Raw genomic sequence first — 16470 nt, forward strand, 5'->3', positions numbered from 1 at the left:
AAGAAGTCCAGAAATCTGAGAAGCCTTTTATCTCATATGTGGAACACTGGCAAATATCCAAATGGTGACTTTCCGGTCATGTGACACATACAGCGAAAATGATCTTTTCTACATAGTCTCACCTGCTTTGAAGCTCAGTTCATCCTGCTCTTGCCCCTCGTAATCATACAGCGCGCGCACTCGCACACCAGGGGCGGGAGATACTTCCTCATCAAATGGATTTGCTCCTCCATTAGCATCATTTGTGCTAGGGTTATTTGTTTCATCATCGGACCATTCGGCAGAGTACGCCTGGTTCTTCTCGTAGCTACTCACACTGCAACAGAAAGGGGTGGGCAGTACTGTGCAAAATACAACCTGTACAATGTTACCAGATCAGCCTTCTTCTCTCTGCCTATGGAAATTTAGGAAAAAGATGGAGAGAGACTGAATGCTGGAAACTTGAAATAAAAAACAAAGAGGGGAAATGTACAGACAGCCAGCATTGGCAAAATAGAGGTTTAACCCCAGGACTTGAACCTATCATAATTGATATTCTACTGAAGGGTCCATTAACAACATTAAATCTCTCTCTCCTTCCCCGACCCCACCACCCCTTCCCCCCCCCAAGAGTTGACTGGTATGCTGTGTGTTTCTGGCATTTTTTGTTTTTACTTCTTTCTAACACAAGGTCATCCAAATAGAATTTGATGGGCAGTAAAACAAAGCCAGCCCAAACTGCAGAAAAGTGAGTGCCAGGTGATGCCAGTTTTACAATTAGAAGTCAATCCTACTTGAATAGGGTTACGCAATGACAAACACCATCAGAAAAAAGTGTAGAGAACAGGTGGAGGAAAAAAATTCAGCTGAAAATGGTTTTCCTCCACACCTCCAAAAGCCATTGAACAGTCTTGTTCAACATCCACCTTGAAGTGGATTCTTTATAAAGCAGAACGAAGTGTAATGTTCTCTCAAAAACAGCTCATCTCATACTACACATTGTTTCCCAGCAGAGACAGCAAAATATGTATCAATGGCCTTGAGCCACTGGCAGAGTCCAGAAACTTTGGCTTCCTCTACCTCCACTCTGACTTGGATACTCAAGAAAGAACACTGAGTTATGCATCTACATGTCCTGAGGCGGCATTGTTCCAAGATTTAGAAGGTGTGGCACAGGTAAAGCTTGACCATGAAAGCAGGGCACCTCAAACAGGTTGTGTCCAGTACTAAAACTGTAATGGAAGGACTATTTTCATTTCCATGGTGATTTTTGATTCTGGTCTGTGGACAAGTGTTGCCAAAGCTTTTTTGACAAAACCAGAGCCTCCATGACTTAGACGGACAAGGGCAGCAGGCACATAGGAAGACCACTACCTCCAAGCTCCTCTGCAAGTCACACACCGTCCTGACTTGGAAATATATCACCATCCCTTCATGGCTGCTGGATGAAAATGCTGGAATTCCCTACCTAACAGCACTATGGGAATACCACACGGACTGCAGCGTTTCAAAAAGGTGCCTCACCACCACCTTCTCAAAGGAATTAGGGATGGACAGTAAATGTAGGCTTTGCCAGTGATGTCCACATCCCGTAAATAAATAAGGGATATGGTATTATAACTGCAGTGATGCCAAATGTAAGTGGAATGCGCCAAGTAACATACAGAAAACAGCTTCCTTCATATGGACATTGGGTCATAAATGAGCTTTAACTGCCCTTTCACAGTATGACTAGAGGCCATAAACTCATTTGATTTGTAAAGGTTGGTCCAAAGAGAAAATATCAGAACTCCCCATGGTAAAGAAGAAAAGTAGAAAGCAGAAATCAGAAACAAACAGAAAATAAGGAAAATGCACAGATCATTCAATTTCTGAAAGAACACTAATACTAATCTCTCTCTGTTATTAGTTGACCTGCATGTTCAATTCTGACACTTCTAAAAAATTTTACCATTACTGGTGAGCCAGTGTTTAATTTGATGGGTGTGTGGGCCTTGCCATGTCCTCAAATTTATTCTGGGACAATTTACTTCTCCCACCATCAGTTAAGGGTTATTAAAATTACCTTAACTGGGGGAAGAGTTACAGTGCTAACACGTAAGAACCGAAAACACTTCAAAATACACAGCAAACCAGTCAACATCTGTAGAGAGAAAAGTTAACATTTGAGGTGTAACCATGCATGCCCTTTCTCATTGAAAGGTGCTGAATAAACTGGGTGTGTATTTAAGCACTTTGTTTCGATGCCAGATTTCCAGCATCTGCAGTTTTTTGCTTTCTAATCCCATCTTCAAATATTTCACATCAGTCTAATGAAAGTAACACAAAGAAATTTATGACAAGTTTGGTTCAATTAGCATTATTAGGTGCATCCAATAGAGTTGAGGTTAAAGATGTGAGTGAAACACCATTGTTTGATCTGAACAGCCTACAGACCTAAAATAAATGAAGTTCAACTGGTTGATTTTTCATTAAAGGAGAAGGAAGGTACAGAAGATTCCTTTTGTAAGTACTCTCTTTTGTTGTAAAGAATATTCAGTACAAAAGAAAATAATAACATCCATTTTGGAGCTGTATGAAAAACCTCGACTTCGGTCCTCCAAGGCTGCTCCTCGACATCCTTGGTAAGGACTGTAGAGCCACTCCATTAGTAAATGTGGAGCCACACTTTGGACCAGCCAAAGTGCTAAACTGGTAGTGCTGCATCCTGGAAAACCAGACTATTGGCTGAAAACTCTCAACATCTGAAACAGAGAGCAGCTTGTGTTTTCTAAGGTTCTGTAGCTATGAATCAGTTTTTGAGTTGGTTCAACTCATGTCCATAAACAGGTTTCCAATGGAGTCATTCCAGAATGCATGATGGCATCATTGATCAGCCTTGCAGGAAGGATGTCTACATGGTCAGAAAAAAAACAAACACTCCCTTTTTTGTGTTTAGGTGTAAAACGGGAGAGGAGTTTAAACACAAAGTTTAAACAAAGAGGAGTTTAAACACGCAACTTCTTCCCCTTTAAGCTGCACTTGATATTAGAATACTAGAGAAGCACTACCTTTATTTATGAGGCTACATAATGCAGACAACATTCCAGAATATGATAAAAGCAATCACCCCGGCGGCATTCCGCAGGGATCATTCCCTCTGGGACACCTTGGTCCACTCCTCCATCACCCCCTACACCTCAACCCCCTCCCATGGCACCTTCCCATGCAACCGCAGAAGGCGCAACACCTGCCCCTTTACTTACCCACTCCTCACCATCCAAGGGCCCAAACACTCCTTTCAAGTGAAGCAGCATTTCACTTGCACTTCCCTCAATTTAGTCTACTGCATTCGTTGCTCCCAATGCGGTTTCCTCTACATTGGAGACACCAAACGCAGACTGGGTGACCGCTTTGTGGAACACCTTCGGTCTGTCCACAAGCATAACCCAGACCTCCCTGTCGCTTGCCATTTCAACACTTCACCCTGCTCTCATGCCCACATGTCCATCCTTGGCCTGCTGCATTGTTTCAGTGAAACTCAACGCAAACTGGAGGAACAGCACCTCATCTTCCGACTAGGCACTTTACAGCCTTCCGGACTGAATATTGAGTTCAATAATTTTAGATCATGAACTCTCTCCTCCATCCCCACCCCCTTTCCAATCCCCCCCTTTTTTTCCCCCAATAATTTATATAGATTTTTCTTTTCCCACCTATTTCCATTATTTTTAAATGTATTTCCATCCATTGTTTTATCTCTGCCTTTTAGCCTATTTCGATTCCTTCACCCCACCCCACCCCCACTAGGGCTATCTGTACCTTGCTTGTCCTGCTTTCCACCCTTAATTAGCACATTCCTTAGATAATATCATCACCTTCAATACCTCTCTGTCCTTTTGTCTGAGACATCTTTTGGTTATCTCCACCTATCACTGGCCCTCTATCCAGCTCTACCTGTCCGCCCCCCCAAACCAGCTTATATTTCACCTCTCTTCTATTTTTACTTAGTTCTGTTGAAGAGTCATACGGACTCGAAACATTAACTGTGTTCCTCTCCGCAGATGCTGCCAGACCTACTGAGTTTTTCCAGGTATTTTTAATTTTATTCCAGAATATGAGCTCATTATGCAGATTTTTATATATAAAAGGAACCTAGAAAGATGGTGAGAAATTCACCCAGATACACAGAACCATTGTGACACAAAGATTAAGGCAAATTAAGTTATTACAGCAACAGAGAGGGGAACACAAGCTAGGGCAACAGTCCTATTAATAGATTTGCCCCACTGAGTAGCTAAACTTAGTGAATGTTAGTGAATGTTAGTGAAAAACTCCCCAAGCAAAGACAGACGGTTTTCACCAACTTTTTCTTTTCCTCTTTCCGGATCTCCTTCACCTTGTGGTTGACTTCATCCTCAGCAAAAGGGTTATTACTGTAACTTCTCTCATTATTCTGGCAGATACTACCTCTGTTCAGAGAGTGAGAAAAGGACACCTGCATTTGTAAAGAATCCCTAGAAACAATTAGCTGTTCACTGAGGTCTCAGAAAACTACGCATCTTTAACGAGTCACAGAACTGATCTTTTTCCCTACAATCACTGCGCATCATTACCTGCAAAAGACTTAAGAACACAAGGCCTTATAAACGCAAGTTCTTTCTTTTTTTCAATTATGGAGGAGTCAATTTTGATGAATAAATCCCAATTATTGCATCGTTCTTTGATCCTGCCTGCAATGAATTTTAGTCTCAACATGTGCAGTACAGAGGCCTGATTTTAAATACTGGTGAAGAATAGGCAGGCAGAGTGGGCATGCCCAATCTCTGAAATAGGCTCAAACTAACCAGAGGCCTAGGCCTCAATCACATTCTGCTGGTGAGCTATGGGTGGCAAATGGGCTCTCCAATCTGGGAAGGCAGGAAAGTGACCAGATTCCAAAGAGAGGGTTGACGGTTGGAGCCTTGTGGTATGACTGGGGCGTTGGCAGAGGAGGGGGTTAAGGCAATTTCATAAGGATGGGGTTGCCTGTGTCCCAGAAATCCTTTTGTGCATTCCTGCTCCACTTGACGCCACTATAAAGGCTTGTATATTAGTATGCAGGTATAGCAAGTGATTGGGAAGGCAAGTGGAATGTTGTTGTTTATTGCCAGGGGAATGGAATATGAAAATGGGAAGTTTTGCTACAGTTGTGCAGGGTGTTGGTGAGACCTCATCTAGAGTACTGTGCACAGTTTTGCTCTTCTTATTTAAGAAAGGACATAACTGCAGTTCAGAGAAACTTCACTCAATGGGTTCCTGGGATGAAGGGGTTATCTTTTGAGGAAGGGTTGGGCTTGTATCCATTGGAGTTTAAAAAAATGAGAGATGATCTTACTGAAACATAAGATCTGAAAGGACTCGACAGAGCAGATGCTGAAAAAATGTTCCCCCATATTGAGAGAGACTAGAACTAGGCGGAGCTGAGAAGAATTATTTCTCTCAGAGAATTATGAGTTAGTGGAATTCTCTTCGCCAGAGAGCAGTGGAGTCAGAATCATTGAATATTTTTAAGGCAGACGTAGATCCTTGACTAATAAGGGAGTCAAAGGATGTAGGGGGTAGGCAGGAAAGTGGAGTTGAGGCTACAATCAGATTAGCCATAATCTTATCAAATGATGGAGCAGGCTCAAGGAGCCAAATGGCCTTCTCCTGCTCCTAATTCATATGTTCGACAGCTGTTCTCCCTTCAATCACCATTGGTTAGGGTGCTCTCCGCATACTCCGCCCATTTGTACTTCAACCTTTCATTGAGGTCCTATTGACCTCACAGTGTCCCAATCTGAATACTGTAAATGAAGTTCCTGCCTACTTCAGGTGGGCAATTAGGTCTTCCTTGTGAAGGTCCCAGGCAAAATAGTGGCAGATGGAACCAGAGCAAGAAAGATGCAAAGTGATTTCAAGCTCTCTACTACCCTGGTCCTGCTTGGCAGATCAAGTTAAATTCAATCTAATGGATCTAAATGTCTCAACTCTCAGTAATTGTTACATAGTCAATTCTTGAATGCATTTCCATTGCATGAACCATCTAATATTAGTGTGCTTATGCTTAAAAAAAAAAGCCAAAAATTACAATCAATCATTCTCAGGGACTGGGGAGAACAACAGGTAATTTGAAGCAGGATGTCCTTGTGACTGTGGTACTAGTCTGGAAACCCAGAGATCATGAGTTTAAATCTCATTAAGGAAAGCTCAAATCGAATTCAATAAATCTGGTAATACTAGAAAAATAACCACGAAAGCTTCTAGACTGCTGAAACAGTCCAACCGGGTTAGTAATTTCCTTCAGGGAAGAGAACTGCCATCTGTACGTAGTCCAGCTTTCATGTAATTTCCGTCCCAAACTCTGTACATGACAGTTAATGCAGGGTCCTAGAAAGTCATTTAGTTTTAAGCAATCGCTACAATGCTCTATAAGAGAACAGTATACACCTATTGGCACAATCAAGCATGGTGGAATTGCACTTGCATTGATGCCAACATTCAGTTGGGCGCATGTAGCCATGGGTATCCTCAACATTGACCATAGTTTCAGGTCAAAAAAGGTCAAGGAAACCTCCAACTAATTGCTACCTACCAGGCAGAAATCATTTTTTGGGTAGGTTACTTCAATGTGCACCAGCAAGAGTGGTTTAGTAGTACCACCACTGGCCAGATCCTGAAGGCTATAGCTGTCATTCTAGATCTACATTAGATGGTGAGGAAACCAACATGAGAAGGTAGCCCACTTCACCTCATCCTCATTGAATAATCTAGGATTGGCAGAAATTACCAATGCCCAGTCCTTGTGAAGGCAAAGCCTTGTCCCTACTGTGAGGGCATATTTTACAGTGAGGTATAAACCTAGTGAAGCTAACTCCATGCTCAGCACCAAGAGCAGCAGGCACGGACAGAGCTAAGTGGTTCCACAATCAACAGATCAGACCAAATCTCTGTAGCAATCCCACATTCATTACAGAGTAGTGGTGATAACCATGAGACTAACAGGAGGATTATCTGTGAAAAACTTTATCTTGATTCATTGTGGAAACCAATATGTGTGAGTGCAAGGGACAAAGTTGAAGTGCTTGCAAGAGTTTTCAGCCAAAAGTGCAAGTGGATGATCCTACTCACCCTCTTTTGAAGGTCCCCACCATCATAAAGGGGAATATCTAGTCAATTAGGTCTACTCAACATGATATTAACAAGCGGCGAGTGCACTAGATACTGTAGACTTGGGCCCTAGTGCTATAACAACATCTGGCAGTGGTGTTGAAAATCAGTGCACCAGAGCAACCTACTGCACTAGCCAAGCTATTCCACTACAGCTGCCACACTGGCTTCTAGCCAACAATGCAGGCAAATGTCCATGTGCGTCACATCCACAAAAAAATAACAGGAAATATGTAACACAACAACTTGTATTTATATAGCATTTTTAACATCATAAAACACAGAACACTTCATAAGAGTATTATCAAATAAAATCAGATGCCAAGCCACAAAAAGAGATATTAGGATGGAAGACGTAGGTTTAAGAGGTGTCTTAAAGGAGGGAAGAGAGATAGAGAGTTAGAAGTTTAAGGAGGCATTCCAGAGCTTGGGACCTTGGCAAATGACGGCATGGCTGTCAATGATGAAGCAAGTAAAATCCAGGATACTTATGAGGCCAGAACTGGAGGAGCACAGATACCTCAGAGGGCTGAATCAGATTACAGAAACGTGAAGGGGCGAGGTCACAGTAGAATCTAAAACAAGGGTGAGAATTTTAAATTTTCAAGAGGGATCCAATGTAGGTCAGGCAGCACAGGGTTGACGGGTGAATGGGACTCAGTGCATGTTAGAACATGGGAAGTAGAGTTTTGGATGACCTCAAGTCTATGGAAGGTAGAATATGGTAGGTCAGCCAGGAATACATTGGAATGGTCAAATCTACAGGTAACAAAGGCATGGATGAGGGTTTCAGCAGAAGATAAGCTGAGACACTTCTGACAGACAGGAGAGTCGAGGGTTAAGAGGTGGTGGGGGAGGTGGAGGGTGGCAGGGGGTGTGGCGCAGACAGGAAAGTGGATTTAAGACTGCAACCGAATGACTGGGTAGGCTCGAAGGTCCGAATGGCCCGCTTCTGCTCCTAACTCTTACGTTCCTATGTCAGAAGTAGAGTCCTAGGATAGGAGTGACACAGAGGTGGTTGGAAGCTCATCTTGAGGTAAAAAAATGGCTCCAAAGTTGCAAAGAGTCATGTTCAGCTTCAAATGGTTGGCAGGGACAGCAATGGAGTTGGTGACTAGGGAAGAGTATATGCTGGGGACCGAAAACAGTAGTCTTCTCAATATTTTGTTGGAAGAAATTTCTACTCATCCAATACTGGGTGTCATACATGTGCTTGGATCTAGCCATATCATTGGTAAAATGATAAGAGTTACCAATAATACCATCATGCAACATCGACTTAATAATAACCAGCTCAACAATGCTCAGTTTGGCGTCTGATAGAATCACTTGGCACAAGGCCTTATGATAGGGTTGATCCAGACATGAACACTCGAGCTGAGAGTGTCAGAGGAGAGCTAAGAGCAGCTTCCCTCAACATCAAGGTGGGATTCAACAGAGTATGGCACCAGGGAGCTTTGATCCTCATTTACTTACATTTTTGCCGAAGAGCGACCCTCCAATTGTTTGAGGCATACCCGACATAAAAAAGGTAGTTGTAGTTGTTGGAACCTAGTCAGGAGAAGCCCAGAACACTGTTGCAGGAGTTCCTCCTCAGGGTTATTTGACAGACCCTCCATCATGAGGAGGCTGTCATATACACAATCCATTGGATAAACTGTACCAATTCACCAAAGTTATTTCAACAGCATTTTCCTCTCCTGCGAACTCTACCATTAAGTAGGACAAGAACAACAATATTGTGGGAACACTGACACTTACAAATTTGCCTCAAGGTCACACACTTGGGCAAAAATTGCTGTCATTGTTTTATGGATCTGCCATGTCAATTCCTCATTTTGTGTTTCCAAACTACTGGTCAGAGCAACTAGGAGCAGGCACTTCAGGTATACTTTCCTACCTATTTCACGATATTGCTGCTTCGACACAAATCACGCAGCCCAGATCTGACCAGATATGAGGATAAAAACACCAGTAAATGTACAGACAACCCATTTTGTAACATTTATTACTACGTGGCACTACAGGCTTGAAATACATTTGAGTGGACCCTTGGGGGACTGTACCTAACCAGTGTACAGATCATGAGGTGGAAGAATCAAACAAAGAAAAAACCAGATCCTTAGTTTTCTACCACGATTACTAATTTTAGAGGAAATCCCACCTTTGAGTGCACCTACCTGCCCCGGTCCACAGCCTGTGTCACCTGCTCTCCTCCTGGTGAGATGTTAGTAACACCGTCATTAACCTTTTTTACTTTCTCTTTTTTAGCAACTGTATGAGTCATGTCTTGAGAATATTCCTGTAAAAGATAAATTTTGCCCCTTTTAGGCACAGCAAGTCAAAATCATTTAACTGCATGCAAACGCATGCACGCTTATGTTAAAAAAAAACTTCCATTTATATTGGGCTTTTCATGACCAGACATCTCAAAGCATTTTATGACCAATGACGTGCTTTTTGAAATTAGTCACTGTTGTAATATAGGAAACACGGCAGCCAATTTGCATCAGCAAACTCCCACAAACAGCAATGTGATAATGACTAGATAATCTGATTTTCGTGACATTGATTGAGGGATAAATATTGACCAGGGCACTGGGGATAACTCCCCTGCTCTTCTGCGAGACGGTGCCATGGGATCTTTTACATCCGCCTGGTGGGCAGATGAGGCCTCCATTTAATGTCTCATCTGAAAGACAGCACTTGGCTCCAACAGTGCTCTCTCAGTACTGCACTGGAGTGGCAGCCTTGATTTTTGTGCTCAAGCCCTGGATTCAGAGGCTATCAACTGAGGCACAGCAGATCAACAGTTTCCATTTCACTTAAAATTCATGAGGGACCCTTGGTGTCGGTCATGTTTCAGGATCTTTGGACCATTTTTCCATAGAAAAGGATCTGGAAAAAGTTACTTAATATATTTTTAGGTCTGAGGCAATAGGTTAAGATTTCAACAAACTAATATTGATTTTTCCTCAGACTGTATATAACAAGGAATGTGTTAGCTTATTTCAGTAGTGAATATGTACTTCACACCGACTTTACTAAGAAAGTTTTAAATCTCTTCATGGCTGTGAAGAGAAAGCTCCACAAAACAGAGACAGGGACAGGAACAAGGCAGACCTTTGACATATAATACTCTAAAACGGTGAGACCCAGGATAAAGACTGCAATTAACATACACCAGGGGAGCTAGAGGTTAGTTTGCTTAAATCAAACAAGGTGACTCATTGATTTGAGGAAGTATGGCTTATTGCTTATTTTCATATTATTACATAAAGACTCATTGCACTGATTGAACCAAATAAATATAATCACAGTTGTTCTTCTCTGTTCACTCACTATGAAAGTGAGTCAAGTTTTTGCTTGATCTGTCTTTAACAAAATCAAAGAAGATCCAACAACACTCAAAAAGCTTGACACCAACCAGGATAAAGCAGCCTGCTTGATAGGCACCTCATCCACCCCTTTAAACAGTGACAGCAATGTGCACCATCTACGAGATGCACTGCAGTAACTCTTCGGCAGCACCATCTGAACCTGCAACCTCTACCATCTAGAAGGACAAGGACAGCAGGTGCATGGGGACACCACCACCTGCAAGTTCTCCTCCAAGCCACTCACCATCCTGACTTGCAACTATGTGGCTGTTCCTTCACTGTCGCTGTGTCAAAATCCTGGAATTCCCTCCTTAACAGCACTGTGGGTGCACCTACACCACATGGACTGCAGCGGTTCAAGGAGGTGGCTCACCACTACCTTCTCAAGGGCAGTAAGAGATGGACTTGCCAGTGATGCCCACATCCCATGAATGATAAAAATTAAAAAACCTCACTGGCAGTCTAGGGTATAGAACATTGTTGTAATGTTTAGTTGTCAAACTGCCTTGTTAAAGCCACAGCTGTAGAGAAATCAGCTAATTTTGCAGCCTTTTGTAAATTGATACGGTCAGTAAATTGCTGGCTTCACCACAGAAGCACCCAATATAAAATGCCTGCTTTTCTCCTTTTCACAAACAAAAAAGACCATCTTGAATCTATGACAGAGTATGATGCCTAAAGTGTGACATGCACTACGCACAAATCTTTTAGATAACTGGAAGTGAGTTGTGACATGTGAGATATACATGCATCATGAATAATTCATTACCAGCAAGCTACAGCAGTACATACATGTCAGGTCACTGTTCATCACAATATGATGCATTTAAAATTGATTTTCAAAGTTTAAATATTTTGAATATAGATACGTTAAGACCGATCTTCCGGGCCTGTATGCAGCAGATACTTAAAATTAGTTCATCATTGAGAGTTGGGAGACACTGCTCCTCCAGGTAGAAATCTGGTTAGATATTTGCACGTTACCAAGTTTTCCTGGTCTGGCAAAATAGTAATAAATTTAAACATTTATTCCTGAAGAGACAACTTAAGAGCTTTAAAATAAAAATTAAAATATATAAGTGTATTGATTAATCGTGGATTAAATTTGGCTTGGGTGGATCCAAAGTATTACCATGGAAGAAAAATGGACAACATAAGCACACTCCAAATGGTTGAAATAACTAAAAATGCGTTGAAAGAGATCCATAGGTTTCACTGAAATTGACACACTGAATATACAATCTCTACAAACGTCATGTGGAACTACAGTGCAGGCCCATGTAAGTTATGCTTACACTCTAGTCAGTACTCAGGTCATACATCAACTGGTCACCAAGATAAGGAAAGCATTTAAGTCCTGGAGATGGTTTAGAAAGATTGATCCCCAATATCAAACTTATGATGGGGTAAACCTTAGCTTTTCAGTTTTGGAAGGAAGCAATGAAGAGGGTCTTGTCTGGCCTGAAATATCATGAGAAAAGTAGACCACTATTTCAAACTAAAATGTGACAGTAGGACAACTGAATAGGAGACAGAGGCATAGAACAAATGCCATGATGTTCTTCACACAAAAGATGGATCAGCATGTGGAATGGTAGCACAATGGAGGCAAAAAACCCTGGAATCACTTAACAAACTATTGGGGTACTTTATTGAAGGGTGCTAATGGGTTCCTTTTGGATGCCAAATTGCCTCTGTATATTAACCTTCTGAAATCAAAGAAAATACTAATATTTATTCAACATCTTTCATCTGCTCAGGATATCCCAAAGTACTTTACAGATAATTAATTATTTCTGAATAGGGTCATTGTCATTCTGCACATAGCAAAGTCTCACTTAAAGCAATGAGATGAATGACAAGTTAATCTATTTTTCTGGCATTTGTTATGGGGTGGATGTTGAGCAGAAGTTCCCTGCCTTTATTTGAGTAGCACCATAGGATTTTTTTGTTCATCTGAGCAGACAGATTTAACATTTCATCCCAAAGATGGAGCTTCCAACAATGCAGTGTGTTTCAGTACTGGCCTGAAGAGTGCATGACCGAGGCTACCCGAAGTCTTTGAACGGGGGCTTGATTGCACAATTTTCTGACTTAGGAATGCATGCTACCACTGAGCCAAGCTAACACTACCAAATGTTTTCACAATAGAAAATACTGTCTCTGATCCACATTACTGACTACAGTTTTATATAATTTTGGTTATTTGTGCTTTATCAAAAATCTTTTTCTTGTTTATGTTCACATTTTATTAAGCCACAAAATAGCACACATGATGTACCTCAGAGCAGGGTTTAGCAATTAGGCCAGGTACACATAAAACAGCTCTTCAAGTTCACTGCAATATTTAGTCAAAAAAGTAATGTTTTAATTATATATAATTAAAACATTAAATTATATGTGCTTTTATGAGGACAAAGAAAACATTACCTCAAACTGAGGCCAGTTCATTGGCATTCCAGGTCCATGTGTGCTGTTGAACCATTTTAGATCCTCCTGTGAGTCTGCAATCCGGATTACCTGCTCCAGCTCTCGGTAAATGTTGGTGTAACTATAAGAGGACAGATGGATAAATGGTAAATAACACACACATTTATGACCAAAAGTGAGTTAACACATGCCCCTGTTGCAGTGTTTCACACTCCTCCCCATATTCATAACTGTTTTCACTCAGCTTAATTATGAATATTTCCCCTGCCTGATAAAAGGTTGACAACAGAATGTTGTGGGGAGGTGGGGAGGAGAAAAGTAGAGAAAATGGTAAGACGGCACTGTTGAGACATCATCCTTTACTTAAAATATTAAAAGTGGGCTTGCAAGATTTAACAGTCACTCAAGAAAACCCTTGCACTTCCCATGGACTCCAATCCCACTGGGCTATCCTGGTTAACTGAGTTGAGAAATCTAGGTGTAGGAAAAGGCTTATGGCATAGAACACCAAGAGAAAGAGAGATGATGTAAATAAGTAATTGTTGGGGGCAGTCCAATTGTAAATGTCTCAAGGCATTTCACAGAGTTCAAAAAAACTAGAAGAGGTCAAAGAGGAAGGTTTTGAGTAGGTTTTGAAGGTGGAAGAGGTCAAAAAAAGGGGTAGCTTAAGGAGACTGTCAATGAATGTCGGCCCAAGATGGCTCCATTACTGAAGGCAGACCAGAAGAAGGGCAATGCAAGGAGACCAGAATCAGGTATTGGAGGGTACACTCAAATCCAGGACTGATTTCCGAAAAGCCAGTAGTTTGTATAAAGGAAGGAAGGCTTAAGAAGATCCTATGACAGAATGAGCTTGTTTTTGACATCTCATCATAGCAACATAGCGCCCATGCAGGATCATTAAGATTGTCTACTCGGCAAAATGCTTCTTTCAAAACACCACTTGCTAATGGCTAATGAATAATAAAAGTTGTGTTTTTCTGAATTTGCCTTAATGTTAATTGGTTTACCAGGGATGTTCCTGTGCAACCTGGCTCATCTGTATTCTGTAGACAGCGATGTTCCCTTGTTAGTATTCCAGGAACATTGTGATTGAACAGTCTTATTGTTTGTACACTAATGGCTGTCATTTGTTGTAATCTGTAATGTAAGAATTTGCCCTAGTTCTATACAAACCTCACAGATCCTCTGGTTTCATTTAAAGGCTGGTCACTTTAGACTACTCACAGTCAGCGAGTCCCTGATTTTCTTCAAAACTTGCCATCATGTATGTTTACCACATGATACAGCACATATGCTTATGTGGCATTGGTGTGTGTTTAGAGTGACTGGTTGAGCATGTCCCTTCACCCAGCTGCACGTAGGGCAGTCAGCCTTCCGACACATGTCTACTGACCTTGGGGGTAGGTATTATGTTGTGGTCTCACTTGTAGATAGCATTGTTTTAATATGCATATGTACATAATTTTATGATAGACACATTTCTGGAACCAGCAGTTTCCAGCTGTTATACAGAAATGGATGCAGAGATACTCCACTTCTAACCCACCGATTTATCTTTGATGGAAGTGGCGTTGGTGTGCCAATTTCAGATTTTACTATTTAGATCTTCACTATGTCAAGCCAGTTCAAAAGGGGTTACCAATCAAAAGTGCCCCCTTGGAAAATCATCCAAACACTTGGCTTTGAGTAAACTGGGCCAGGTTTCACTGCCAGCAGTGCAGTGCCTGCATTTGCAGCTGAGCTGGAAGAAAGCTACCCTCAATGGTCTAATGATATTCGATGGCATGGATTCACCTTTCCCAGATGTTAGTTTGAATCTGGCACCAAGTCAAGGGGATCTCCAGACACAGAGCAACACAGTGGCGTATCAAGCAAGATAAACAATCACCTTGAAGTTTTTTTTCCAACAGCAAACCAGCAAGTAAATGCACTGGTTTTTTTCGTTTTTCATTAAATTTTAAAAGGAGTGAAATAAATGATTGAGACATTCACATGTGCTTAAGGTGCTTAAGAAACTGAAGTATTATAAACAAAATGTTTTTAAAAAGTGTTTTTTTGATCATATTCCACAAATATAAAATTCGTTTTTCAGGGGCAGTGAGACTGTTCAGCAGTAATTATGAACTTAGTATACCATTTAAAAACCTATTTGCAATTCATTCAACATAACTTTTCCAAGGGTTTTTATAGCGTGATTAATGGTGTAAAATGGCCAGGTCCTCTTCAGTCATTTTTCTAAATTGCAAACTGGAGTGCCTCAGCTGCACACCTCTGTAGAAGCAAACAATCATTGACAGTATCTTCTGAATTTCTGCTTTTAGCTGAGCTTGTGCAGATCCCAGGAATTGCTATCAGCTTGAGAGCAGCAATGTTGGAGAATGCTGATAGTTTCACCCTCATTATTACTGCTGAGTCTGGGCCACTATTTCTAAAAAGTTATTTTTCTTCCTGCAAGGCATGATTTTTTTACATTACAAATGTGCTCAGGGATCTTAAAATGTATGAGGCAGTCACTAGGAGGCACACAAGCAACTTGGGATTACATTAAAGCTTTTCTCTCCCTGTGAGAAATACATCTGGCCTGTCCCCAGCAAAATGAAGGACCTTGCAAGGAAATTAAAAGGGTACATTCATGCTCCAACTCTTGGCAACGTGTGACAAAGACATCCAACCTGCTGCACTTAGTTTTATTTTGTCCAAAAATTGCTCTCTGTAAGAATTAAGCTCCAGTACTAGGGGACTAGGTTGATCCAAGAAGATATTAATGCTATTACACTCAACGTCCTATTTATTGTACATACAAATCCCATTCCCCTCTCCATTACCAAAAGTGCTTACTTCCATCTCTGTAACAGCGCCTGCCTCCATCTCACCACAGCCTCTCTGATACTGTTAGTCATCTTCAAATTAGACTCTCCTCGAACTCCAATCTCCACCCTCTATAAGCTAAAATGCTACTGCACGTATCCTGTCCCACGCTAAGTTCTGCTCACTCATCACTCTCATCCTTACTGATCTACAATGGGTCCCCATTCTCCAAGGCCACAAATTTAAAATTAACCATCTACAAATCCCTGCATGGCCTCACCCTGCTTTATGTTTCCTCCAGCCTTCTATTCTTCTCAATGTTCTGCATCTGTGCAATACCTCCCCATCCAACCCTGCCCAGCCCCGTCACTTCAGCCCACCTTGGTGGGGAAGCTTACATCTGCCTTGGTCATAATTGATATGAACGCCCTTCCTACACTTTTTCATGCCACATTTGAGAACCTTCTCGAAAAGTATTCAGCAAGTTTTTACCATCTGACTCAGTATTTGTATCCTTAAGCTTACTTATGAAGAGAGATAGAAGCACACAGAAGTGACAACACAGAAGTTACAATACATCACCTTCATGTGATCAAATAATAATTGCACTTAAAGTGTACTCATCCTGTTCTCATATTCCAATCAATGGGAATATCTGGAGATATTTCTTCATATTAAAGGCAATGTTGCAAATGCAAGT

The 16470-nt window shown here is 41.4% G+C and overlaps 1 protein-coding gene across 7 annotated transcripts in view; it reads right to left on the minus strand.

Moving 5' to 3' along the window:
* pacsin1b (protein kinase C and casein kinase substrate in neurons 1b) overlaps nt 1-16470 on the minus strand; it is a 273452-nt gene that overhangs the window by 2371 nt on the left and 254611 nt on the right. For 5 of the 7 annotated variants that reach the window (XM_078546744.1, XM_078546745.1, XM_078546747.1 and 2 more), the window contains 4 exons: nt 12960-13080; nt 9330-9451; nt 4326-4430; nt 123-316 (listed from right to left, as the gene is read on the minus strand). In XM_078546744.1, the coding sequence (XP_078402870.1) occupies nt 123-316; nt 4326-4430; nt 9330-9451; nt 12960-13080 (542 nt within the window). The remainder of the gene's footprint in view (nt 1-122; nt 317-4325; nt 4431-9329; nt 9452-12959; nt 13081-16470) is intronic. The other 2 variants (XM_078546750.1, XM_078546751.1) reach the window with 1 other exon arrangement.

This window comes from Cetorhinus maximus, chromosome 8 (genome assembly GCF_964194155.1).
Source record: "Cetorhinus maximus chromosome 8, sCetMax3.hap1.1, whole genome shotgun sequence".
Classification (NCBI taxonomy): Eukaryota; Metazoa; Chordata; class Chondrichthyes; order Lamniformes; family Cetorhinidae; genus Cetorhinus; species Cetorhinus maximus.